Source organism: Schistosoma haematobium, chromosome 3 (assembly GCF_000699445.3).
Source record: "Schistosoma haematobium chromosome 3, whole genome shotgun sequence".
NCBI lineage: Eukaryota > Metazoa > Platyhelminthes > Trematoda > Strigeidida > Schistosomatidae > Schistosoma > Schistosoma haematobium.
In genome coordinates, this window is record NC_067198.1 from 17,377,815 (window position 1) to 17,403,952 (window position 26,138).

At 34.8% G+C, this 26,138-nt stretch overlaps 1 protein-coding gene across 1 annotated transcript; it reads left to right on the forward strand.

The window, feature by feature from the left end:
* The first annotated feature begins 3,025 nt into the window (after nucleotides 1-3,025).
* Nucleotides 3,026-24,551, forward strand: LTA4H (Leukotriene A-4 hydrolase). The gene is made up of 10 exons (XM_051213167.1): nucleotides 3,026-3,104; nucleotides 3,146-3,244; nucleotides 6,445-10,110; nucleotides 11,531-11,685; nucleotides 12,141-12,354; nucleotides 13,774-16,514; nucleotides 17,293-17,464; nucleotides 19,977-20,222; nucleotides 21,689-21,793; nucleotides 22,846-24,551. The coding sequence occupies exons 6-10, from the start codon at nucleotides 16,400-16,402 to the stop codon at nucleotides 22,988-22,990; spliced, it is 783 nt and encodes a 260-aa protein (XP_051069119.1). The 5' UTR covers nucleotides 3,026-3,104; nucleotides 3,146-3,244; nucleotides 6,445-10,110; nucleotides 11,531-11,685; nucleotides 12,141-12,354; nucleotides 13,774-16,399; the 3' UTR covers nucleotides 22,991-24,551.
* The last annotated feature ends 1,587 nt before the right edge of the window (nucleotides 24,552-26,138 follow it).

Here is a 26,138-nt window from a genome sequence, read left to right on the forward strand (position 1 = left end):
ATTCACTCTTTTCACGGACCATAAACCGCTCACTTTCTCGTTAAGCTCTCCTTCTGACAAGTACTCTCCCCGTGAGTCTCGACAACTGGACTACATTTCGCAGTTTACTTCAGACATTCAACACATCTCTGGAGCAAACAAGGTAGTTGCAGACGCCTTATCTCGCATAACTTCCTTGAACAGTTTTCAAGGAATCGACCTTCTTAAACTCGCCGAGCTTCAAAAAGAAGACACTGATCTTTAGCACGAGTTATCGTCCACAACACTTAAACTACGCATCAAACAGATGGGAACAGGTAAGGAAACCCTACTTTGTGACACATCTACTGGTAGGGATCGCCCAATCGTGCCGAAACATTATCGACGCAATGTCTTCAATACATTGCACAAACTTTCTCATCCAGGTGTTCGTGCAACCATCAAGCTCATAGCAGAACGGTTTTGCTGGCCTGGTATGAATAAAGACGTGAGGGAGTGGGCACGCTCCTGTTTAAGCTGCCAAAAATCTAAGGTCATCAGACACAATAAATGTCCCTTAGGCTCATTTAAAACTCCCGATGCTCGTTTCGACCATGTTCATCTGGATTTGGTAGGACCTTTACCAGATTCAAATGGATACTCTTATCTCTTAACCTGCGTAGACCGTTTCACTCGATGGCCAGAAGCAGTACCTATCAAGGACATCACTGCTGAAACAGTGGCCCGCACCTTCGTCGAACGATGGGTAGCAAACTTCGGCTCCCCTTCAACCATCACTACAGACCGCGGACGTCAGTTTGAATCTGATCTTTTCCGTCGTCTGACCACACTTTTAGGAACCACTCGATTCCGAACGACTGCCTACCACCCACAAGCAAACGGGTTGGTAGAACGTTTTCACCGACAACTAAAAGCTTCACTATCAGCTGCAAACGTTTCACAGTGGACCGACGCTTTTCCACTTGTTTTACTAGGTATTCGCAATGCAGTGAAAGCTGGCATTGGATACACGGCGGTTCAACTCGTTTATGGAACGACACTTCGACTTCCAGGAGAATTCGTGGATCCTTCATCCTCTTCAATGAACATGGATCTAACCTCCTACACGAACAGGCTTACAAACGCAATGTGTTCAGTTAAACCTGCTTCCACTCGACCTCAATCAACTGATGTTTTCGTTCAACCTGACTTACGATATAGTACACACGTTTTCGTTCGTCGAGACTCGCATCGACGACCTTTCGAATCAGCATACGAAGGACCTTTCAAAGTTCTTCAACGCGAACCGAAGTACTATATAATCGATAAGAACGGAACAAACGATAGCATCAGCATCGATCGTCTCAAAGCAGCGTATTTAGAAGGAAATCCTAACCACGTCGATTTTCCTTCGTTACAATCGAACGACACGACTCCGACACTTATAACAACTCATCCAACAACCAACACTAGCGATGATACTCCGAATGTATCTGAAAATAAACCTAAAACGACGCGTCCTGGAAGAAGAGTAAGATTTCCAGAACATTTAAACGACTACTGCACGTAAAGCACTACTCGACATTTAATATTATCTCGATCTTTCTTTTTACGATATGTAATTTTTTTAAAAAAAATTTTATTATGCCTATATATTTATGTTTTTATTAAAAAAAAAACAAAACATAAAAAACATTTTTTTAACGCTATTACGTGTTCATGAGTTTATTTTCCATTTTTTTTCCGCCGACATTGTGTTTTTACGCACATACGAGTGTATTTCGACATGCACTTACATTTTCTTTTTCTTTTCCAGGACGGCTGGAAAAGAACGATGACGTTTATGAGGATCCGAAATTTTCATTGTACATTTTCTTTTTTTACTATGTTGTACCTCCGTCCCATATAGTAAGGAAAGACGACCAGACGCTGTTAAATTTAGTAAGCTATCAGAAGAGTGTTTACCAACGACAAACTCGTTGGGTTTAAACTTCTGGCTGGCCACGTCTTAGGGTCGTCACTGCCCCACTAGGGGGGGAGTGATCTGTAGCGGTAAATAAATCCCCAAAATAAATAGCTCTGTAAGTTTTCGACATTGGATGCTGACCATATGTTTTAGTGGACTCATCTAGCTGAAGGCGCTCGGTCAGGCATCCGCACCAGATCACGTGTGGTAACGCCGTGCTCAACATCAACCGCAATCGCTAGCCAGATTAGATCAGAGAATTCCGATATATTGGTCATCGCCAAATATACTCTTCCGATCTCCTCGACTCTGTCTTTTGATTTCTCTTGGTGGGAACGAAATACATTAGAAGGTGTTACTGGTAGAAGCGTTGTCAAACATTGAATACCTGTGACATCATCAATCTGAAGTCTTACGCTAACTGCGGCAAAAATATCTTTCTGGAAAATCTTGAAATGACAATGTTGAAGTGCATTTCTGGCCAGTCTGATGGAAGAACTTTTCACCTGATCTCCAACGGTGTTGTCCGATCTCATTTATAGTGTGGAATCATAGTTTTTCTTCCCTCACTCCAAAAGGATAAGGACACACTGGAACGCATTTGATAACGAGCCACGAAATCGGTTCGATGATCCAAATTCAAGTCTTATGAACAGCGCCTCCAACTACTGAATTTTTACCCATTAGAGTTCAGGCGTCTTAGAGGTGACCTTCTAATGATGTATAGCACCCTGAACACTAATGAACATCCCCTTAAACACATACTTAATTTTAATCCTAACACAAACCTTAGGATTAGCACTCAGAAACTAGGGAAACAGTATAACAGGACGAACTAAAGGCACACCTTCTACTCCTTAAGAGTAGTTAAATATATGTACTCTCTGCCAATTGAGCTAGTCCAAGCCACTTACAAGGAGTTCTTTAAGTGAAAACTTGATATATTCTTAAGGACTAAGTACAGTATCCCACTATGATTTGCTAGTCTTTCCTTTCTCTTTTATCGTTAAGATTACCTAGGTTCTTCCCTGGAGGCATCAGTGATTGATTGCTACCAGATAAGGTAGCCCGTTATGTGGGAGCTTCTTTTATTACATCCAGAACCATTTAAATCATTCTGTTCACGACCGTTCGAACCGTTTTGAAAGTAAAGGTCAAGTGTACATATTGATCGTCTTACGTAAGTTTTAGCTGAAATACAACTCATCTTGTTGGGTTTAGAGCATACTAAAGGGTTAATGCGTGCTATCTTAAATCATTTGATTTTATTTCCTATGACAAGACTGGCTAGCAAACATTGCGGGCTTTTGGCGCACTATGGTGAGCGAGATTTGTATATCTGTAGAACGGATTGACATATATTAGTATCTCTAAGAGGTTAATGATAGATAGTCTTAATGGACAAAAGATTGTGATCTATGTTCCCAGTTAACTTTCTGGAGTGTCGCAACTCAAGTTGATTGACATCCATTATAGTTGCTTAACGCAACTTATTAAAATATTTTTGGTAATAGAAGAGGTCCTTGTGCTCTTCAGAATTAAAATGCAGTGGAACTCTGTCACACTTTGTTTACAGCAACGAGCAAACGACGACTTTGCAACATATTTTTTATCATTAGAGGTTAGTCTTTAACTAATACCTACAAAACGTATTTCTTGGAGTAAGTAGTTATTCAGAGGTCATTTAATGTGAGTCAGTGGTATAGTAATTTTTTCATTAAGAATGCCGTTGCATAAATGATCCATTACTCACTAGAGCAATTAAACACCTTAATAGTAAAGCTCTTTTTGCTCATTACTAAAGCTGTAACTCACCCTAACTACGATATTTTGTGTGTCTTGGTTATGTGTAATTTTCTGCGTTAATACCTAGGATGAACTGTACGTGTTTCTATGATTAGCAGTTGTGATACGTAGAAATATTATACGAACTAGAAATCCCAGAAATAGTGCAATTTATACCAAGAAGAACTAGGTGAGCACGAACGGACGTGTTGTATTTGAAATTCGAAATCAGGAGGAGGATCAAGTACGGAAAAATCATTAGTTTATACAAACACCAACCGTCACAGCTTAAATTAGAACCTAAGTTTCTTTAATCGATTGAACGTCTTCTCTGTAGTTGCAATGTATATTTGTTAGATTTTGTATTGGACACAGACTGCATGATCTAGATTGTATAAATTTCATCACAAATATGTGAATCATTAGGACAAATGACATCTGATAAAATAACATGAGAAATGTGATAAGTTGATTGACTAGAAGTTTTTGTCTCAGTGGTTCTGAGTTCCATTTAATTTTGGACTGGTTTGTGTTTATACAGTTTTTTGAATTCGTGGATCAAGATAAATGATCATTAGAAGCACTCAACTTAATAGGATCGGAAATACAAAGTTTAGCATTACTTGCAGCGAAATGAACAGTAGTATTACAAACTACCTGAATGTATCCTATCTTATCATATTTAAAGCATTTACCATTACGAAATACACATGAATGAAATTTGCAATAGAACAAAGAGTTTCCAAACTTGTACTCATCTTCGTGACCTGATTCGTAACTCCTCAATGAATTTTTGTCTGAATACGTATCGGGTTGGGATGACTCAATAATGTAGTAGAATTCTTGATATCCTAACGAATCATTTTATGAAATTTATCCTTTACCACATTCGGAATTTGTACACTTTATATGGTTTAGTATTAGAACCCCTTTGAGAGTTGCATATGGAAGTGAAATAGACTTTTCTGGAAATGCCAAAGTTTTTGTTTAACTTTAGGCTTCTCTCCCGATAAATGTAAGGAAAAATGCCACAATATTAACGTCCTCAAAATCTTCCTTGGTTACAGTCCAGATTTCGAACCTTTCCATATAGCCCTCAAAAGCATCCAAATTCGAATATATGTTCAACTGTTCCAGCACAGACCCCATATCGACACCAATGTGATGATTAGAAGTATTTGAATTATTACATGAACTAGGAATCCTCAAAATAGCACAGTTTAGACCAAACACAACTAGTTGACCACAAATGAACGTGTTACATTTGGAATTCGAAATCAGACAGTCATCAAGTACAAAGGAGTCATTAGTTCATACAAACACCACATGGCCACGCGTATATAGCCTCTGCCAGGGAAGTCCTACTCACTGCCTTCTCGTTTCGGGGGTGTTGTTTACGAAAATGAGAGGACGAAAAGCGAATGTCCGGCGCTTTAACCGGATTCCAAACCAATGGTGCACATGGGCTCCAGTATCCTGCGGGAACAAATAGGGTATAAATCAATTGTTGGTCACCGGCTTCCATGGGACTGCATCTACTCACGATGCTCCACTGCCTTGTGGGTTAGACCTTTAGGTCAAAGGCTCGGGGAGTGGCCCCCTAAGAAAACCACCTGCTTCGGTTTGGGCACCCGAGCAGTATCACAGCCCTCACACAAATCGAATGATGAAGTGTGGCGCATATGTATTTGGTGCCTCCTTGTACCAATGTCTATGTGTTAAAATAAATAAATAAATAAACAAACACCACAACAATGTGATTTATTCAGTACAATTTTCTGTAGTCAATCTTAAGCTACACAGCAGTGACACACCACAGCCTAATGACACTACTCAGCGGCTCAGAAAAAGTTATTTGAGCTAAGTTCCTACTTTAATGGATAAAAATAGAGTACTTTAACCACCTGGCCACTGTCCATTGAACGCTGACTGTTGAAGAATTAAGTTCAGATGAATCTTGGGGCACCCGAACATGTGTTATTAGTCCACATAATCGTCGACTGTCAGTCCAAGGGTTGTAAAGAGGTCCCAACTCTGATCAGGGTACTCTCAATAATCGGGATCAGTGGTTTCAAACCTCACGTTGCACACCCCAAAATGGGAAGGAATGGATCAATACGTTCGTTGTTTATCCTATAGATCTCAAGTTTTAATATTATGTCATGCTTTTAATTCCTTTTCTGGTTTGTCTTTTGTCACTGAGCATCAGCATGGGACTCAGTACGAATGATTCTCGGTCCACGTTCCCATACTTCACAGTATGAATGGTAAGAAGTTAACAAAATAAGAAGAAATGGAGAGGGACTTATTCCATTTCTGATATGAATCTAAATATAAGAGAAAGGGTTTAGAAAGAGCAGTGTTTAGTCACTTTCCTTATCATATACGCTACCATTAGTTCGACCCATCTCTTATGAATATGATTAGTGTTATCTCGTACATCTGTTCCAGGCTTTGCGTTAATGAATGAGATGATATGTGACAACCTATACGGATGCATATTTTCTTTGACTTACGTTGTTTATGACTGATTATGTGTATTGCTGTCTTATTTTCTGTGTACGTACTTATTAGCAAGTTTGCTACTCATGTAAATTCCAAAACTATGCTTGTGTTCTTCAACAGAGCGATTTTCCAGTAGTGTATGACTGATTATTCGAATGTGCTTAGTTTTCCTATTCATCTTATAGTATAATTACGTATTTATACCTAAGTCATACATTTTTACATTTTAGTTCCTAGAATGGTAGAAACTCGGAATCATTCTTCTTATTCTGATCCAAGCGTTTATACAACGGATAAATTGGAAATTGATTGGAAAATAAATTTTAATGCACAAACTATCAGTGGTTCAGTCAATATCTTCTTGAAAAAAGTTTGCCCAGACAGCCTTAATCCAAACATTGTATGTCTCTTCTAAATTATTTATGAATAATATCTATTTGTCAAAAATTCTAGAACGTTTACTTAAGGCAAACAGACTCACCATTTTTTGATTGACTGGCAGACTTACGTCAAGAAAAGCAAGTTAGATCAGCTATCTATTTATGGTTCGAAGCGATTTCCCCTGAGTTATCTTTAAATTCTGTTTTCTAGCCATAATATTCACCGAGTATTGGGTATTTCTTCCAGCGTACTTAATAACCCTATGCTTTGTGATTTAGTGTCTTTTCTGTTATATATTTACGCCTAATTTCATAAAATTACTATCATTTCGCCGGTGTTGCTGGCACTTCTCAGCGACAATGTAATTTGTACTGATAGACATTGTTGTGCATGTATCTGTTACAGACATTCGTCTGTTGACTGTCCCACAAGATCAAAGCAATTCTGGCATTATTTATCAATACGTTGCTGTCACTATGTGTGTTAAGCCTTGTTCACTGATTGTAAAAAGAGCTTAAAATCAAAGATTGTAAATTCGTGATATGAAGTGGAAGATGATTATAATTGGCTGGGATTAAAAAAGCATATTGATCCGTTTGCTTACAAATACAAAAGAAATACCTTAGATGCTGCTGTGCCGCATCATAATATAGCATTCAGTTTGAAAGAAGGTGGGAAGTATGTTCGATGCTCATTTCTACACTATACTTCTACCTTTAACTCTGTTCCAAGACCACTATTAGTAGGCGAATTTTTCAGCGTTAACAAATAACAGCTGATTATTTATTTTATTTATTTGAACACATAAGCATTGGTACAAGGGGGCACCAGATATATATGCGCCACAGCTGAATAACCAATTAACTATGTTCTTACTTTGAAAGAGAATAGTATGTTGTGCCTGATGGAAAGTGTGTTCTGCCATAAGGTACTGTTCTTTCTCTTCTTTTCCTTTCTCATTTTTTCTTCACTATTCTTCATATACAACAGGCACTTATTAAGTATGCAAAATGGTCTCACTGTGTGTATACCAGTTTCTTCTTCAAAATCCTTTGGTATGAATCGGTTCTTGTTGCTCGTTGAACGATAGTCTGAAAACAATGTCACAGGTCATTTAACTTAGTGAAAGTTTTTCCTCTGATCTCTCGTGTTCTCTAGTTTTAATAATACAGCAGAAAATTGTCCGTCTGGCTTATTGTGTAAAGAGGCTACATGCTTTCTATATTACCTAATATTTACTTTTACGATATGTAAATTCTTGTATGTTTCCTATTATAATTCATTGTCTCCCACTATTTCCTGGGCTTTTAAGAAAATATTCTGCTTTGTTGCATTGAGTGCTGAAGACCGTGAATCCTTTAATATTATTGCTAATATGGTTGTGGATAAAAATCTGAAGTCTTGGAAACGACTGCCAAGTATTATTCCATCAGATGCTAACCACACACTCCATTTACATCTTCATCCTTGTATATTTTTTGATAGGAAGAGACGCAGATACATTAGGATCCACTCATGCAGACAAAGTACAAAAGCTTTAAAAGACCGTACCTAACACATACTATACGACGAACAGGTCTGGCGCTTTAACCGGGTTGGTGGATATGGAGGGTTCACCTGGGGCATTTGGAAAACCCTAATTTCAAACCAATACTGCATATGGGCTCCAGGATCCTGAGGGAACAAATGGCGTATAAACCTATTGTTGGTCACCGGCTACTATGGGACTGTATCTCCTAGCATTAATCCACTGCCTTGTGGATTAAACATCTAGGTCGAAGGCTCGGGAAGTGGCCCCCTAAGAAAACTACCTGCTTCGGTCTGGGCACCCGGACAGTATCCAAGCCTTCACACAAATCGAATGATGAAGTGTGGCACATATGTATTCGATTCCTCCTTGTACCAATATTTACGTGTTTAAATAAAAAAATAAGAACAGGTTGTAAGAGTTAACCTGATGAAAAGTTTATATTCATGAACATATTGCTAACTCACATTTGAATAGGTTCTTATTTTATTAGAAATATTTCACTTAATTCTAAATTTCTTATCTCGCGTGTATATGTATGTACTTACTTATTTTTTTCGTGAAGAAATTTGTTGAAATATCGTGTGATGAGAATTTTATATATCACTAAACAGATACTATTGAATAAGTCCATGGTTATCATTATTATTATTAATGACTGAGGTGGATTCTGGCAAATAATGACTCGAGATTTTGTTAAATGACTTGAAGTAGTAACGATCGGGGATTCGATACTCGTGATAAAATGAAGATTGAAAATAAAAATTTACTAAGCCTTTCTTGCACGTTTGTGTATTGTTTTCTTTCTTATCATTACGTGCATTATTATTTGTCAGCCTTATACTGCTCCTATGTTGTTTTGTGAAATACATTCTTCAATGTCATGGTTTTATCTCGAATAACAACAAAATAGCACATTAATTTTCTTTGATGAATTTAAATCCCTTAAAATGTGTTATGTAATTATTGAGTTGAGTTTTCGTGTTTTGAAATTTCAGCTTCTTGATACAAGGAACCTAAAGATTCATTCAGTGCACGTAAATTCGGAACCAGTGAAATGGCATTTAAAACCCATTACTGTCCAAGCTTTTGGGTCTTGTTTAGAAATAATACCAAATACAGCCTCAAATAGGTAAAAATAAATTCGAAGTGGATCTAGAAGTGGTAGTTTGTAGCTTATTTTCTTGTCTGTTATAAATTTTTCGTTAGTTGATATTTTGGCATAGAATTCGCGCCAGAAAAGAAATTAACTAAACTGCTATTTATAGATGCACCAATAATTAAATTCAGTAAGAGAAACCTAGTGCTTCAAGTGTTTGGGAACCCGCTTGTCCGTAGTTTCAATTGCAACGAACCCGTAACTCTTGAACTTAGTTGTATGCAAACCAACCGTATCCGAAATAGCGAAGCCATATTGCCAGCCCATCTACCGTACAAAGAAAAATTACTAAACGGCCTTTCTTTTAAAAAATGGATACTCACGCAATTTCACTGAAATACCCATCAAACTCATCACAAGTACAAAACCAACCGTGGTGACCAAAATACTGGTTATTCCACCATAACCGAAAAACATAAGAGATTAAAATGGGTCTATTGTTGTTTGTGGAAATAAGTGTGACTTACCAGCTAGGAAAATTTACCTTCTGTACCATTCATAAAGCTGGTAGCTTAGTGTAAAAGCTTCTACGTAATCTGTAAGTTGTATTGTTTTTGTAAATAGCTTAAATCTTGTTTGAAGTGCTATTATTTCTCATGTATGAGTGAGTCTTGGATGTGACTCTCAATTTATTCCATTTCTCATAGGTACGATGTCAAAATCGACTACGAAACTTCTCCAGATTCTTCTGCTCTCCAGTGGCTAGGACCACAGCTTACTGCTGATCGACGTCAACCGTTCATGTTCAGTCAGTGTCAAGCTATTCATGCTCGTAGTCTTCTACCTTGTCAGGATACTCCAACTTCAAAGTTTCCTTTCGAAGCTAAGGTAAAGTAGATGACACATCCTTAACTAAGTTTTGGTGTCATAATTTTCAGTTTTCGATAAAGCTATGAATCCAAAATTAGCTCTCAACCTCAACTTGCCACGGTTTACGAGATAGATCATTACTACATTAGTTGATCTGTACATCGTTTTCGTGTACAACTTACGCTTTTATCTTTAAATGACTTGTAATTTTCAAGTACTATTTCCGTATTCTACTACTGAATTCGAAAGTCTTAGCGTTTTGTTGTTAATTTTGTAGTCTTTTTAGGATCTCCTTTAGTTTTATATGCCTTAAAAACGTTCAGTGTGAGTTGTAGTACTTTTACTTGGTGGTGTTGTTGAGTTGAACTTATTTTAGAGTGAGTGCTTCATTTTAATATCAGATAACCTTTCCTGCAACGTCACTTAAAATAGCTTATTTAAAAGCGGCAAAAATGGTTCAGCTTAATATTGAGTATAGAATAGCTAGTGAAATATATTCTTAAGTGACGATATATACATCGGATGAAGAACGCTTCCGAAAGTGTAGCAAATCTTGTGTAAAAATCACCAATTATATGACTTTTTTGCAACAGGGAAGATCATATAACATATTTACGCAATATATACTAATTTGTTTATTTATCAATCATAACTTATACATCATTTCATTTTTGATATGTAGGATTCTAAAACGTCTAGATGTTTTGATCGTATTCCTAGTTATCTTATTTTAATTCCTACTTTTACTTGTGAATTGGTTTCCAAAATATTTACACCTAAAACTACCCATTCACTTATATAATGAATTTTATAGTTACAGCCGTATTTTAAATATTAAAAATTTGCAGGTTGTAACTACTGTCCATTACTTGAATACAAGTATTCATGAATAAATGGTGTTATTTTGTGTTAATGCTGGTTAAATTTTGTGACTTGAACCGAAAAATTAGTGCTAGATGTGTCGGATATATTTCTTCAGAACATATCAAGATTTATTTCTGAATCATCTAAGCTTTAAAAATACGATAGTAAACTATAAAAATCTTTTCTCTTACTTAGAAGTTTTCAACCTGGTAATTATTCTGATTTAAAAAGTCCAGATACCACGGGCCATTTCCTGTTCCATATACTGTAGTTTGGCGTAATAGTACAGAGAATAAATTTCAAAGTCTGGTAAATGAGCTCAAACTTGGTTATTAAGTTCTATTATTTAAACAAGTAAAACGAGTTTGTTTAACATGAAGTTTAAAAGTGTCGCATTCCTCTAGGTCTGTTGAAGTTGATTTTGACCTTCAAAAATAAATTACATCTTTTGCGAGGTACAGTTACATCATTTTTCTCATAATGATATTGCTGTATCAGGATTCAGTTGCACACAAATAGACACTTAATTAACGAGTATTTTTTTTACTGAAATATGTCTTATCATTGATAAAAGGTAACTGCTCCAAAGGAAACCGTTGTCATCATGGGTGCCAAACGAATTGCAGAGCCGTTTTTGACCGACGATAACCACCTTACTTACCACTTCAAACAAAGTGTTCCGATCCCCAGCTATCTGATCGCTATTGCTTGTGGGGATCTAGCTAGCAGGTAAGCTCGCGGCTACATAACATGGAAGCCTGTGTGTATTGCATCATTTCATTCTTGGTTATATGAAGCGACGTATTTAAGAATTACTATGAATGTACTGCTGTTGCAATTCTAACATTTTCTTGTGTATCTTTATCATCGTTTAGTTGTAAGAGTAATTAAATCAGTTTAGTTCACCTTTATACATGTTATTTCAATATTATATCACGAAAACTGTCTGCGTAAATCTAGTTAGACCGAACACAGATTAGTTTTATGCTATCATTTTATTCAAACAAGTTTTAATGGTTCTCGAAATACTGTTTAGTCTGTAGATAGCATGTGTACAAATAGTTTCTGTATATTACCACTAACCTTAGTTTGGATTATCTTATAGTAATTTACGGTACTTTATTTTTAGTTTTATCCCTTAAAGAGAGTTAATTCTTGTAATATTTCTAAATTGTGTTTTGTAGAAAAATTGGTCCACGTTCGTCTGTATGGGCTGAACCCAGTATAGTTGATGAAGCAGCTTATGAATTCAGTGAAACAGAACAAATGATTTTAGCAGCTGAAAATATCTGTGGACCTTATGTGTGGGATATATATGATATCTTGGTGCTACCACCAACATTCCCCTATGGTGGAATGGAAAATCCATGTTTAACATTTGTTTCACCAACTTTATTGGTGTGTTCTGCTGTTGGATATAAATTTTATGTTGATTCATACTACAAGCTGGTTTTTTTAACATTACATTTTAGAAATTTGTCATTTCGACAAACTAACTCTCCAGTCGTATTTTGACCAGTTATGATTTATTCTAGAAATATATAATGCATACATGGTCGTTATTAAATAGTGGATAATAAGGATAACATTTTCTATCCAATCGTCAGATTTCCTTTAAAAACGATTTGGGTAATCACTTGTGAAGTCAAAAAAGACGTGAAAAAATATAAGCATATAAATATTCATGTTTCAAACAAACTTTCTTAATTTAAGTACACAAACTCTACTGGCTCTATTCTATCTTTCTGATACCACGTAAAATCTGAAATAAAACCGTTTTTCCCTAATTATAACAGTCAATATAAGAAACACTAAACCCGTCACATTCGTCAGGATGTCACATCTACCAAAGTTGACTAAAATAGGCAACCATCAAAATAATTTAAATGATATAAATAGACTACCAACCAATTGAATGGACTAATAGACTTAAGAAGTTAATGAAAGACACCTTGTGAATACACTTATAATAATATCATTGTTTTCTGGTCTTATTTCCATCCACTGATCGTGAAAACGTGAATACAAGGGTATGCATATGTCATACTTGCTATATTTTGACTTAGTCATTTTGAGGCTGTTTGTGAAACATCGCTGTCGGCAACCCTTGAATACACAAAAAGATTAGTCACTGAGGATAGGTGAAAGCTTCTATGAACGCCAGTGTAGATAAGGTAGAGTTGAACGGTAATGGTTTGATGGAGAACATTTGAAAAAGTTACTGATTGTTGTTACTTCATGGTACAGTTCATGTTAAACTTGTATAGTAATGTATAATTTTGGGAGAATAATCTTCAGCAATGCAGTTTACTTTTTCAAGATTTAAACGAAACTCACCTATCAAAAAATACAAATTTATGTGGAGATCATAAAATTGGACCTATAGTCATGTCTATAGTAATTTTAATAGTAACTTTTTCATAAAAGGATGGACTTGGCGAACAATTCCAATTTATCGGCTTGAAAGTTGTCGGATGATGACGTATGTTGTTTTAGAAAATGAAAATAGCAGCCTATTTTAATATTTTCTCTACTCCACTTATCAGTGAAAATCGTTATTAATATTGAATAATAACTTAAAAGATCTATTCATAAGGATCTATTTCTTGTTTACCTGTGGAAATCGTTACCTTTAAAAAAGCGTGGTTTTCCTCCAAAGGACAGTACTGTTATATTCAGATTTGATTGTAGTAATTGGGCTAATTTCTCTTGTTTTATGCTAATTCATATACTACAATTATACATTTATTTCAGTAGCGATTCTTTGTATTTTCTTTATGTTTAATACATCATCCCTTTGCGGCTTATATATTTCAGGCTGGTGATCGATCGTTAGCTAACGTAATCGCTCATGAGATCGCTCATTCATGGACTGGTAATTTAGTAACAAATTCGAATTGGGAGGATTTTTGGTTAAACGAAGGACATACTGTGTATTTGGAACGCTTAATTGAAGAACGTATTCATGGGTCGCATATGAGGCACCTTCATTTAAGTTTAGGCTACAAGGAACTGTTGGAAGAAGTAAGGTGTATTAATTTAACTAAACCCCATTAATTAAACGAGGGGATTTTTGAACCTTTATTTACCACTTCATTTTATGGAGCAAGTAGTATTACTTTGACGATCCGTAAAACGCTAAATTTTTTACCAACTTAAAATTACTGTTCGAATGTTTTTGTTTCCGTTGTCTCCCTTTATGTTCCACAGCCCACGAATTTCATTAATGCAATCAACAAAGCTATTGTTTTTGGATTTTTTTCTTTTGTTTGTTTAATGAAGTATTCTTTGGCAGATATCTTTACCGCCATCACTAGGTCATAAATTTTAGTGGAGGATAATGAGCAACCAGTCGTTATTACCAGCTAATACTTATGCAACACTTGGCAATCATTTTCATCTACTTGTATGGTGAGATTTGTAACCTTGGCTTTCCCCCTTGTGGTGGTAAATCGGTCGTGAATGTTTCTGTGGCTTAATTGAGCTGTACTGACTACAAACTTCTTTTCTTATGATCGCCACGTTAGCTAGACAATGAAAAACTTAAAACCGAAAGCAGCTAATGTGGTGTTCAAAATACTATTACACTTTTGGGTTTATATATAGTCAATTTTCACTGATAAGTTCAATCGTTTGGCATCTCTGAAGCGTTTTTCAAGCCGATTATAACCTAATGCGAATTTACCTTCTTCATCGTCGAAATGAATAGTTGAAGGGCTGTTGTAAAGTTATTCCTCACCCTTTCCTCTCCTACGGATTTTCATCATCCGTAAAAAGCCTCGTCTAAAAGCCAAACTCTGCAAAATCACAATCTTTATAAATCCCATCTGCGAAAATTTCCTTCTGCTAGAGCTTTATGGAGTTTGATAGAACAATTCAGTAGTGCACATTCAGTTCGTTTTCTAGCCAGGTCAAGAATTTTCAGTTTAGGTAACCGTAAAGTTTTAATTTCACACCAAACTTTATGCCACCAGAATATGTACCGTTATCCTTTTTCGGTCTGTGGTGTCTAATTTCTACCTGTGATGTGGGATTGGCCTATAAAACTGCAAAACAGTCGGATTCTAGTATGTGGTTCATTCTAGCTAAGCAAACCTGTAGTTCAATGGTTACAGTGCATAACTTTTAGCCACTAGGTCAGGGGTTTGAACCCCGCTGTACCGTCTTCCGTTTCGGTGACTAAACATTCTTAAAACCGAATATACAGACTTACGCTTGTTTACTAAGATACATCAATATTATTAAATTGCTACGTTTCCCAATTTAAATGTAGCGCCTCACTATCTATAGAAATGCGTTGTTGATTTTGAGTAAGAACATCTGTAATTATATGGATAATCAAGATTTATTATTATTTTTCTGATGACCATAACAAATACGTAAGGCAATTATATTATTTTAACGCTTGTCTGTTACATTATCTCGTTATCATCACTTACAACTTTACCCCGATTTCTCCCCTTTTTGTGATTTTATTTTCAGCACAAATATGCTAATCAATCTTAACTATTATGTTAAATATGTTGATTCCTCTTGTTTCTTAAATTGTTTCGAACTAAATTTGATTGATTATAGTATGTAGGAACACTTTTTATGATATTTCTATTATAAATTTAGGCCGTATGCAGCTGATTAGAAGTCTTGAAATATATTGAATTCATCTTGTCCTGCAAATATTTTTCTCTCTTTATCTAACTTTATCAAAGGATTAGAATGTATCAGACAAATATGTTTCTTTGAGAAGATGCTCATTTTTAGACATACATTTACATGTGACGTTCTATTCCCTACTTTACGAACTGATAATATGCGCCTGGATAAACATAAAGTATCCAGCAGGTACAGTTCTTTTAGACGAATCTACAGCAACATTCAATCTTTTGTACACCATGTACACCTTGTACTCTAATGCATTTCATACCTTCCAAATACAAATGCTGTTTCTTGGTGTGTCCTTAACGTGTAATTTGGCTATTGAAAGTGAAATAAATGAGCGTGTTAATCATTTAAGATACTTCAAGAGGGTTAGAGTAAAGTTGGTGGATAGGTTTTTGATAAAATCTCACTGCAGATACTGATTGCTTGTCCTAAACTACTCGTCATAAAGTTCAAGGAGAATCTTTGAACATATGTGCATTAGTGCACTTCTGTCGATTTTGTGGTTATCAAGTGCACATGTGAAAGTAGGAAACAAGGTTTCTATATACACTAACAACTTTTGATAGGTCTGTAGCCTAGTGGCTTTTACAACTTTTATTTATTGAACCACGAGTTTAAGCTAATATATCATTAAGTTAGATGATTATGATTGATACACAGATGTACACTAAGTTATTGAGTTACACTGCATTTAGTAGTCAGATTAGGAAACACTAACAACTAAAATCTGACTTATTTGGTTCTTCAAAATTAACAGATCAAAAAACTTGGCCCATCGGATCCAATGACAAAGCTGATTGTAGACTTGGAAGGTATTGATCCAGACGAAGCTTATAGTCGAATTCCATATGAAAAAGGATCTCTTTTACTGTACTACTTAGAGACTTTATACGGAAAAGGTAAGCCGAATTTTTGTTACCCTTCGATGTTATCGTTACATTTTTAGGTTATTAAATTGTTTTTGCTGTGCACGCTCTTGTGCGATTTATGTTTACTGATACTCCCTTTTATTGATATCCACTCTTTTGATGGTTGTTCTAATGCATGCCCTCTCATTCAAGAGTACCCTAGGAACGTAACTTCTGTAAAAGTTTCTCTTTATTTTTTTGTTTTTACCTATTAGCGCCTTGTTCATAATTGCAAATTTTACTCTCATATTTCACTCATTGTAAGTTTTCCGCTTCCCAGAATTGAATCCTTTCTTTGTCGTTTCTATTTATTGCCTTCCAGATTATCGCGCAACATCTTTCTACTTTAAACAATAATCTATTGCTTTCCTCCCAGATATTCTGTTAATGTTATGTTGTCCTTCTACTAATAATTTAGTTATCTATTTGATATTATTATTAATATGATTTTGTATCTCTGGGAAATGATACCAGAAAAATAATATATTATTATTATTATTATTATTATTGATTATTATTATTATTATTATTATTATTGATGGCTTTATTCAGTATTATATTTTGGTACAATATATAATTCTTTTCTGAAATGTCTTTAATTAATTCAGAGATCTTTATCCCCTTTTACAATGGTGCAAACTTGGTCAATCAGATTCACTTTAATTGATTAGGTAATGACATTTTACATATTGAAGGAGATTTTATGTAATGAGCAACTTTTTATAGTACAAAATGTTAAAAAACCATTCTTTGTGCAAACCTTATTTAGAATCTATGCTGAATTGGTTAAAAGCCTATGTGAAACAGTTTTCTGGAAAATCACTTAATTCAAATACTTGGTTGGAATTTTTAACAAGTCAACTAGGTTCCGATGTACTTAACCCGAAACATCAGTTGGATGCTTGGATGCATAGTCCAGGTTTACCCCCATGGATACCAAAGTAAGACAGTTTATAACTCATCTGTAAACGTTTTTTTACTATATTTTACACAAGTTTCCACCATAACTTCCTCGATCATATATTTATATATTTACACACAACCCAAAGCAATAGTTTTTATTGTTCGTTGTCCACAAGTTTAGAGACTCAAGTTCCTATCAATTATTCACCGAGTTTACATCCACTGCACTTAAAGCCCTATGTGAAGCGGTTATTATAATTAACCCGTATGTGATAGATATAACTTATTACCTATTTACTACACCAAGTGGAACTCTCAGAGTTATATCTTTCGTTCTCGCTTCTTCTGAACCTTTATCTTACCATAATGATTCTGTTCCGACTGCAATAAACGATCACTGTTAGTATAACGTAAACACTTAAGACACTAGCTGATATATGCAGAGGGTTCTACAAATTTTGTTACTAGGTTTACTGAAAAATTTCTCCTGAATTCCATCCATGTAATAACTTTGTGAAGTATGATTCAAGATTATTAATGATCCAACATTCTTCATATAGTCCATTTTCAAAATGCCTAAAGTTTTTCAAATAGTTTAAATTTCAGCATATGCAGTCAAGCTAACCAATCCGATCATCAGTAAAATAATCCCATGGTGGAAGTGAGGAAACAGGACGAATATGTCATTATAGATATAGATCAGGTTTTGCTAAGTGATTCCACCGTATAGAGAGGCCATAATCTGGTTGTACACTTTAGTAAATTATATGGAACCTTGTGTTAAACTGAGGGAGTTGCCCTTTGCTGTGGTGTAGTCTTCATTACTTACCAGATGAAAAGAATACTGTCATTTGTTGATTTAATAATTTATTTTATCGTCCAAATCAGTACAGGTTTGCAACTGCGGAGAAATAATGCTTCTTAAATGTGGCCTATGTAACTGCCCTCACAAGAGCAGTTCAGGTGGTATTACACAATTGTGATAGATTCATCTCTGATCCCTTACTACTGTTTCTTTGTATCAGTAATGGATTTGTTGATAATTTATCTGAACAGAAATCCAAAATTAGGTGTTTTTGATAGCATAACAGGAATAGTAGAGAGCTAGCTGACTGAAATACAAAAATTACGAGAAAAATAACTGCACATTTCAAATCAACTTATGATACACTTAAACACTCTAAAACGCATACATAATATGAGTAGTTAAAGGTTCATAAATTGGATATACCTTTAAAACTTATTCACTTATATCTCACTGTTATCATTTAACAAAATAATAGTTGGCTAAACCGTTAGAAACATAACATCGTTTCCTAGTTTAATGTGAAAAGCTTATTTGAATTCATAAGCAAAGTAAAAAAAATGAATTAAAAAAGGATCTGTTCTTATTTCAAAGTCATATTTCGTTTATAAATATTCCGATCACAGAATTTACCGACTAGATATGTAATTAATTTATAAAATGAAAACTAATTCGGTTAAACAAAATGTCTAAACAATAAATACTTATTTTATGCTTAACAATGAAATTTGTATGCAGATGCAGTTGTAAAAGGATATTTTCCTAGTTTTATATTAATCAATATCCGTTTAGTAAAAATGGAAATTGAGCTACCAGCTGGTACTGAATAAGCTCAAAAAATTTTAAATTCGTATAAATAATACGGTTATCATTTTTCAAAAGACCAGTAAACATGAGGATTTGAACATCTTTAGTAGAGTACATCCAAATATTGGATCTTCCTGCAAGAAGAACAAAAGCGATATAGAATTTCCTGATGTGAGAAACTACATTCTTCAGTGTAAAAGCTTCAGAGATAAGATGATCTAGAGCCGCCTGGATGAATTTATTTACTGTACTTACTGTGAATCCCGTATAGAAATTTTAATAACTCTGAACTATTAATCAGTTAGTACACTTGTCGCTTTCATGTCTTGGTTTAACAATCGTACCTTGTCACTGATTACTGTAAGTATGTGCAGAATATCTAAGCTATCTCATGAGATTCCAATTTTTAAGTCTATTAATCAACTAACTTGCATAACCCAGTCAGAAATTGAAATGATGATACAATGAAGAGACCCACTCACGTGCTTTACATACTGCTCCAACCAAATGCCTTCACATTGTCATTTCTTACAGCCACATGGTAGGGGTTACTTCCCCCCTCTGCTTTGCACAAGATTCTTAGTAATCTATGTGATGTCGCACCAGTGCTACATATTATCCTGATTGTCATACTTGTTAATAGCTTGATGAATATTCTTGATTGTGAGTTTCAGTGCCATTGTTTACCTATGTGTATGGTTTGTTTCGATTTAATCTCTTGACGGGTATGTTTATGTTTGAATTATTTTATTTGATATCATTTTGCTAAAGTTTCACAATTCTCATCATGTTCTAATGTGGTGTGGCCTTTAATATGTATATGATACTGTTGCACAATCATTTATAAATTTTCATCTTTCAACCATCAAGTTCTTACTGAACATATTGTAACGGATTGAAATATTTCGTTTAATTCTTGTAATTTACTGTCTCATAAGGTTCGATGCTGACGAGTTACTTTCAGAATGTGACAGTATGCAAAAATTACTTACTTCATCTGATCTTTGTTCAAATGTTACTGAAATACAAAGTTTGACTCAACTGTGGAATAAGATGTCACATGTACAACGTGAATTAACTTTACGCCACGTTGTCGACTCTGAACCAATAAATGTTAATAACTTATGCAAAATTGATGAATTATTACAGTTATCTAAACAGAAAAATGCTGAGATACGAGTACAGTAAGCAATTTTTTCAAATGTAACGATTATTGTTCGTTCCTGCTTTATTTTGTAGTTTTCTCAAAAGTTTGTTCTGTGTGTTTAGCCATAGGATAATCTACCATACAACAAATTACTGGAATAAGTACTTTAATACTGTTATTTTTTCCACCTAATACATGGTTGGAAATGATTTTTCAGCTAAATCAGTATATACCATAATTGTTCTTCATCAACGAAACAGTTATAAACGTGTAGAAACATGAATGCTACAATATACATAGTCTACTAAGTATTGGGCATTATGAAGAGAAAGCGTAACTTTATCGTCATTGATAACATAACAAAGCTTGGCTCTGCTTATATTTATCCTGACAACTCGTGAAATTATGTGAACAAATAAATACAAACATATTTTCCTCTCTTTTGTTTATATATAACAAAGTGTTTTATTGAATGGATAATTCGTATTCTGTGTTTTGCTGGTGATACTACTTAACTATTCATTTCGAGTCAGTTTCTTCCTCATTTGACAATTGGGAGTAAAATATGATTGCTAGGCGTGATGGAGGTTAAATAAATACCATAAGGTTCTTAATTTACAGTACACAGTGTCAGTAGCATCTGTTTTTCTCGGTTTCTTGGAGGCCCGTGTTGGTTCATTAGTCAAATATCAAGGGCTAGTCATATGGTTTTTATTTTGCTCCTCAGAATAAAAATGCCACATCGTAACACTCGTGAGTTTAGGAATACTGCTCGTTAACTGGGCGCGAGTACTTTGTGATTGCTGTCTTCTAGACTAATTATCATTGCAACCCTGATGTCAGGTAGCTTTTATAGTGTTTTATCGATAGATTTGTTAGTCTTATTCACCTAATTTTTCAGAGGACATTTCAAGCACTTAGATATTAATATTTGGGTTCATGAGTCGATTTAAGGTAGACCACCACTGAAAACCTGGAAGCAGTTAAATATTAGTTAGTTGATATTTCAGTGAATACAGTATCGATTATTTTGTGTTTGGTGAGTAAAATTTAAAGACAATTTGTTGAGAATGAGGCGAAATTAAAAAGGTTTTGGGTCAAGAGTTTGTAACAATTAATCAGTTGTTGAGTTATCCGTTCCCTTTTTTGATAGTTGCAAATACATAGTAGTTATATTCTGAATGGACAATAAGTAAAGTAATTATGGGGATATATTTTAAATGAAGACAATATTTTCCAATAAAGTTGATCAAACCGTTCTCGTTTTCCCACTAGGTTATTCACAAGTCATAGAAGGATGACTAACTTTTCCTTAATTTCTAAGAATAGTTTGTAATGTAGAAAATTTAAGAAACGTAACGTAAATTATTTAATATTTTTCCGCTCCTCCAATAATATTCTTCATTTCTTGATTGACTCTCACTGTTGGTCTAAATAATTCTTTAAAAGTATTTAATGTAAATAATCTTTTTGACGAGGGTCTTACTGTTTTCTTATTCTTAGGTGGTGTCTAATCTGTATTGTTTCCCGTCATTTACCTGCGTTGGGTCACATTTTTGAATTTTTAAACAGTCAGGGTCGTATGAAGTACACTCGCACCATATATCGGTAATTTGGGTATATTTTGTATAATTTTCTTAACTAATAATCCACTTAATGTTATTTCTTAATAAATTTCCCAAAAATCTTTTTGTATTCCACCTAAAGTGATTAAGAATATCCTAAGACATATAAACGCAGTTCTAGTTAAAAGGTTATTTAAAACTGAAGATAGACAGCTGGTTTATCATGTTCCTAATCTTTGTGGGAATTAGGCCCTAAAAATACAAGGTTCGCCTTGTTTCTTTAGTTTTGTAAACATGTTCTGTAAACTTTCGGAATCTGTTTATATCGGGTTATTTGGGGATTTCACAACTAATAATAAAATGTCAGTTTTCTAAATTAAGGTGCTTAATATTGCTCATATCTATCGATATTCTACACAGCATATATATGTGAGAACACAGAACAAATATGCACTTGGTTATTGAACTTCAACTACAATTAAATAAATCACTAAGGTGTTTTTGACATTCATTTGATTTCAAAATTCATTTACTATCCGCAATTCATGGTTGGAATTAAATTTAGAATCTATCGATTATAGGAGTATATATCTAATATATTTTTTTCAGAATCCAAGTGAAATCGACTTTCGGTCCTTTGTTCTTTTTTAAAGTCTAAACGTTACTATATATATCTGGGTATTTAAACAAATTAAGACATAAATATTGAAAAAGTTGACTTCATCTCATTATATCTACAGTTAAGGAATACGCTAACTGTTGGTATGAGTCGTATAGAAAAGTACAAACTTTGTCTATTCTGTTCTCAAGATAATAAGAATGTTATCGAAGGTTATAAGTAGTATCTTAGACTGTACTACAGTGATGCTGATATAGTCACTCTTTAATAATCTTCATGCTGTGTTAACTGATATCATTTTTTAAAACATCTTTCCTTCATTATTCATTTCGTGGTTTTGTGATCTTGTGAACTGTGAAAACTTGAACCTATGTCTTTTTGTTGCTCTCAGGTTTAACATTAGTCTTAGTTTTATACTAGTATAAATGGTCTTTTCTTCTTTAATTTCACACACTTCTTATGCAATTTTTACTCAGCGCTTTAAACGAATGGCCAGAAGCTAAAGAGCGAACAATAAACAATTTCTATGAACAACGTCCATTTATGCATCAAACAACTGCAATGCTGGTTGAAAGGGATTTAAATCTTCATGAAAATGGGAAACCTATATCTACTGCTTAAATTCAGATAAATTTACAGATAACATGTATAAACTTTGATGTGCATTATAATTGGTACTGTTGTTGTGTACCGATTCAATATATCATTTCTATGTTATGGTAATAAATTATTTCGTTTGGGTTTATTTTTCATAAAATATAAAATTCTGTTTTTCCATCCGAATTAAGTAATAAGTACATAAAATAAATTTGTTGTTCTTGTTTTGTTTTTCAAGTCGATAAAATCATTTTCAGTTTGTAAGGTACAAGAAGCTGGGTGGCTTGTACAAATTTAATAGTCACTAGGCTGAGTGCCTGTCTGTCCACGCGCAATGAACAATCACATGGTGCTTTCACTACCACATGTCAAAAAAGAAAATTATATTTCAGTATGGAGATTTCTGATCACAATTATATTTGTTTAAGAGAGGTTGTAAGTACGTTAGTCAAATTATGACTACTATTGATTAATTGGCCCTGAGTTTGGCCAAGAGGGGGGAGGATCGGTTGAAGATATTTCTTTTGTACACAGCTTCAGTTTCGTAATCTGAATGGCTACTGTTCCCGCCATTTGAAAAACAGTCTGACAGGCTTTGGCAAAAAATGACTGACCCAATAAGTCATTGAAAAAGATTGGCTTGTGCTGACACTATAGCCAATTTGGTCTAAATGGGACATTATCGAACCACTCACCTTCTTCACTAGACCTTTGTTTAGCCATACTGGGAAGTGTTCGCGGGAACGAAAATGTAAATTCCTAGAACTCCAACCAATATAACTTGCTCTACAAGAGCAGTGGAACTGATAAATACAAAAATGAAGTGGTCATTCTAGGTAACTCGTCTTTTTAGCCTCGGTATCACCATTGGGTGTGTATAAAACACTGGTCCTATTTCTCCGACGGTGAATGACTGTTAAGTTGTTCTGCGTAATCTGTGGACTAATGTTTCGCTAGCTGCATCACCTCTGAATTTTAGGTCCATGAAAAGGGATTTCTTATTCGCTGTTTGTATCTCGCCTATTCGGACCCTCGTGATCGTATACTCATTCATAAATTTTCTGGGGTATCAGTTACCCCTAAGTGCATTAAGCAAGGCGTTTAGCTCTTTCTCAACTATATCAAGTTTCTCTGTACTGTAGAGGTACAAAGCTAAGGAAATGTGTGTAGTAACCTGTCCAGGTATTTTTTCTGTTTAAATTCTTTCTTATAAATCCGTCAGCTCTCTTGGTTAAGAGAACGTTCCGAAAGGTTATTCTACCTTCACTTTCTTCCTCATATGTAAACTTAATAGCTGGTTCTACTTCATTAAATTGCCTGATAACCTCTAGTTGTGATGTACTATCTTTACAGAGTGTTATATCCGAGCGAAGATTGAACTACGGGTAACTTCCGTGGACTATTAATGGACAAATATTCTATAAATATTCTTATTGTATAACTATTCAATAATTAGATTATGTATATTTATATTCCTCTTATTATAAGCTTTATTTTGACCTGTAATTTATTATTGTACGACTTACGGTTCTTAAGCAATGTTCATTTTATTGACTACTGCCTCCCACGCTCACAGCCACATCTGGCCAAATATTGTACAAATGTTATTTTTTATTTTATGGTACGTTGTGGTCTGTCTGGTTGATATACAAACCGAGTATGTCTGAAATAAATGATTGGATTCATATTGCAGAAGCTGGTATTGTGTTCTGGATCCAAGCGGACGGGCTAGGAGGACATAGGACCAATAAGGACGCTAGGCTGCTCATACCGGTTGAACGTCATTGGTTTGGCTTAGTGTTAAGATTGTATAAGTCGTATTTCGATTGGTGGATAGATCACGTGGTAAAAGCCGGACATAAAATCATAACACAGAGGATGAACGTGTCATCCATATATCGACAGTAAAATGTGAATTTTTGAGTGGACCATTTCCTAGTTTGGCTTGAAAAATGTCAGCTAGTGTGGGACCCAATAGTGAACCCATTTCAACTCCCTCCATTTGTCTATAGGTTTCTCCGTTAAACTCAAAATTCAAATTCATGGTGTATTTCAGTAATAACTTTTGCAACATTAATCGGAGTTTCAGTTTCGGTCTCATTTTCTCCAAGTTGTTCACATGCATATTATATAGCCTCTACTACTGGAACGTTTGTGAATAATGGTGTTACATCCAAAGACATCGTCGACTGCTCCATAGCATTTGAGTTTTTGATTTTGTCAACAAATTTGAATACACCCGTAACACTATTTTACAAGTTTGTCACTGAAAGGTTTCAATATATTTATCAACCACTTAGCTTTAGTATGTTATGGAAAGTCATATATATCTAAAATTGGTCTCAATGGGATACCCGGCTTGTGTACCTTCGGTAATCCATACAACCTTGGCAGATGAGTTCCCACTGGTTTAATCATTTCGTATAAGTCTGATGAAATTATCTGTTTGCTCCTGAGTTTCTGACAAGATCTCATTAGTTCATTCTCTATCTTATCATCGAGATATTTCTGGTCGGTTAGTTTTTGACATTTTAATTTGTCATCTAAGATGGTACCCATTTTATCAAGAAGAACTGCTGAACTTTTGCCAGGCTTCGTAATCATTAACGTTTCATTCTTTAGGAGCATGTTAATAGCCTTCTTGTTCTTCATGCGAGAATGATTTTGCAATTGAATTTGTTGTTCTTGTACTAGTAACAACAGTTTACAATATTTGATTCCGAATGTTCTAGTTGTTGGTCAGAATTTGCAACTAAATCCCGTGTCTGAATTTATAGGTTTTCGAACTGTGTATCTGTATCTATGTGGTGAGAGCGATTACGGGTATCACAGAATTTCAGACTTAAGGATAATACGTCAAGTTTAACACTTGAGGAATTATGGAGACATCTTTTGGAATCGGCTGGAAATTTGTTTTCAACTGTTTGATATCCCAGACCTTTCAATAGATGGAAGCGTTTCTTCACTGCTCTCTGTTCTGTAGCGTTCGTAACACAGTCCATAGTGGGTATCCTCAAATCATGCATTAGGTCTTCTACAAAGTATTTTCTGCGAAAAACATTCATCTACATCTCTTTAATATCAGAATGCAAGGCGTCAATCTGGTTCAGGGTGTGGCGTTTCAGTATCTTTCTATTAGGATGGACTCCGTCGGTCGTAATGGGTAGCGACC

Coding starts and splice junctions, on each gene's coding strand:
- LTA4H (XM_051213167.1), top strand. CDS start 16,400: ATGACAAAGCTGATTGTAGACTTGGAAGGTATTGATCCAGACGAAGCT. Junction 20,223..21,688: donor AATGCTGAGATACGAGTACA/GTAAGCAATTTT, acceptor TCTTATTCTTAG/GTGGTGTCTAATCTGTATTG. Junction 21,794..22,845: donor TACACTCGCACCATATATCG/GTAATTTGGGTA, acceptor ATTTTTACTCAG/CGCTTTAAACGAATGGCCAG.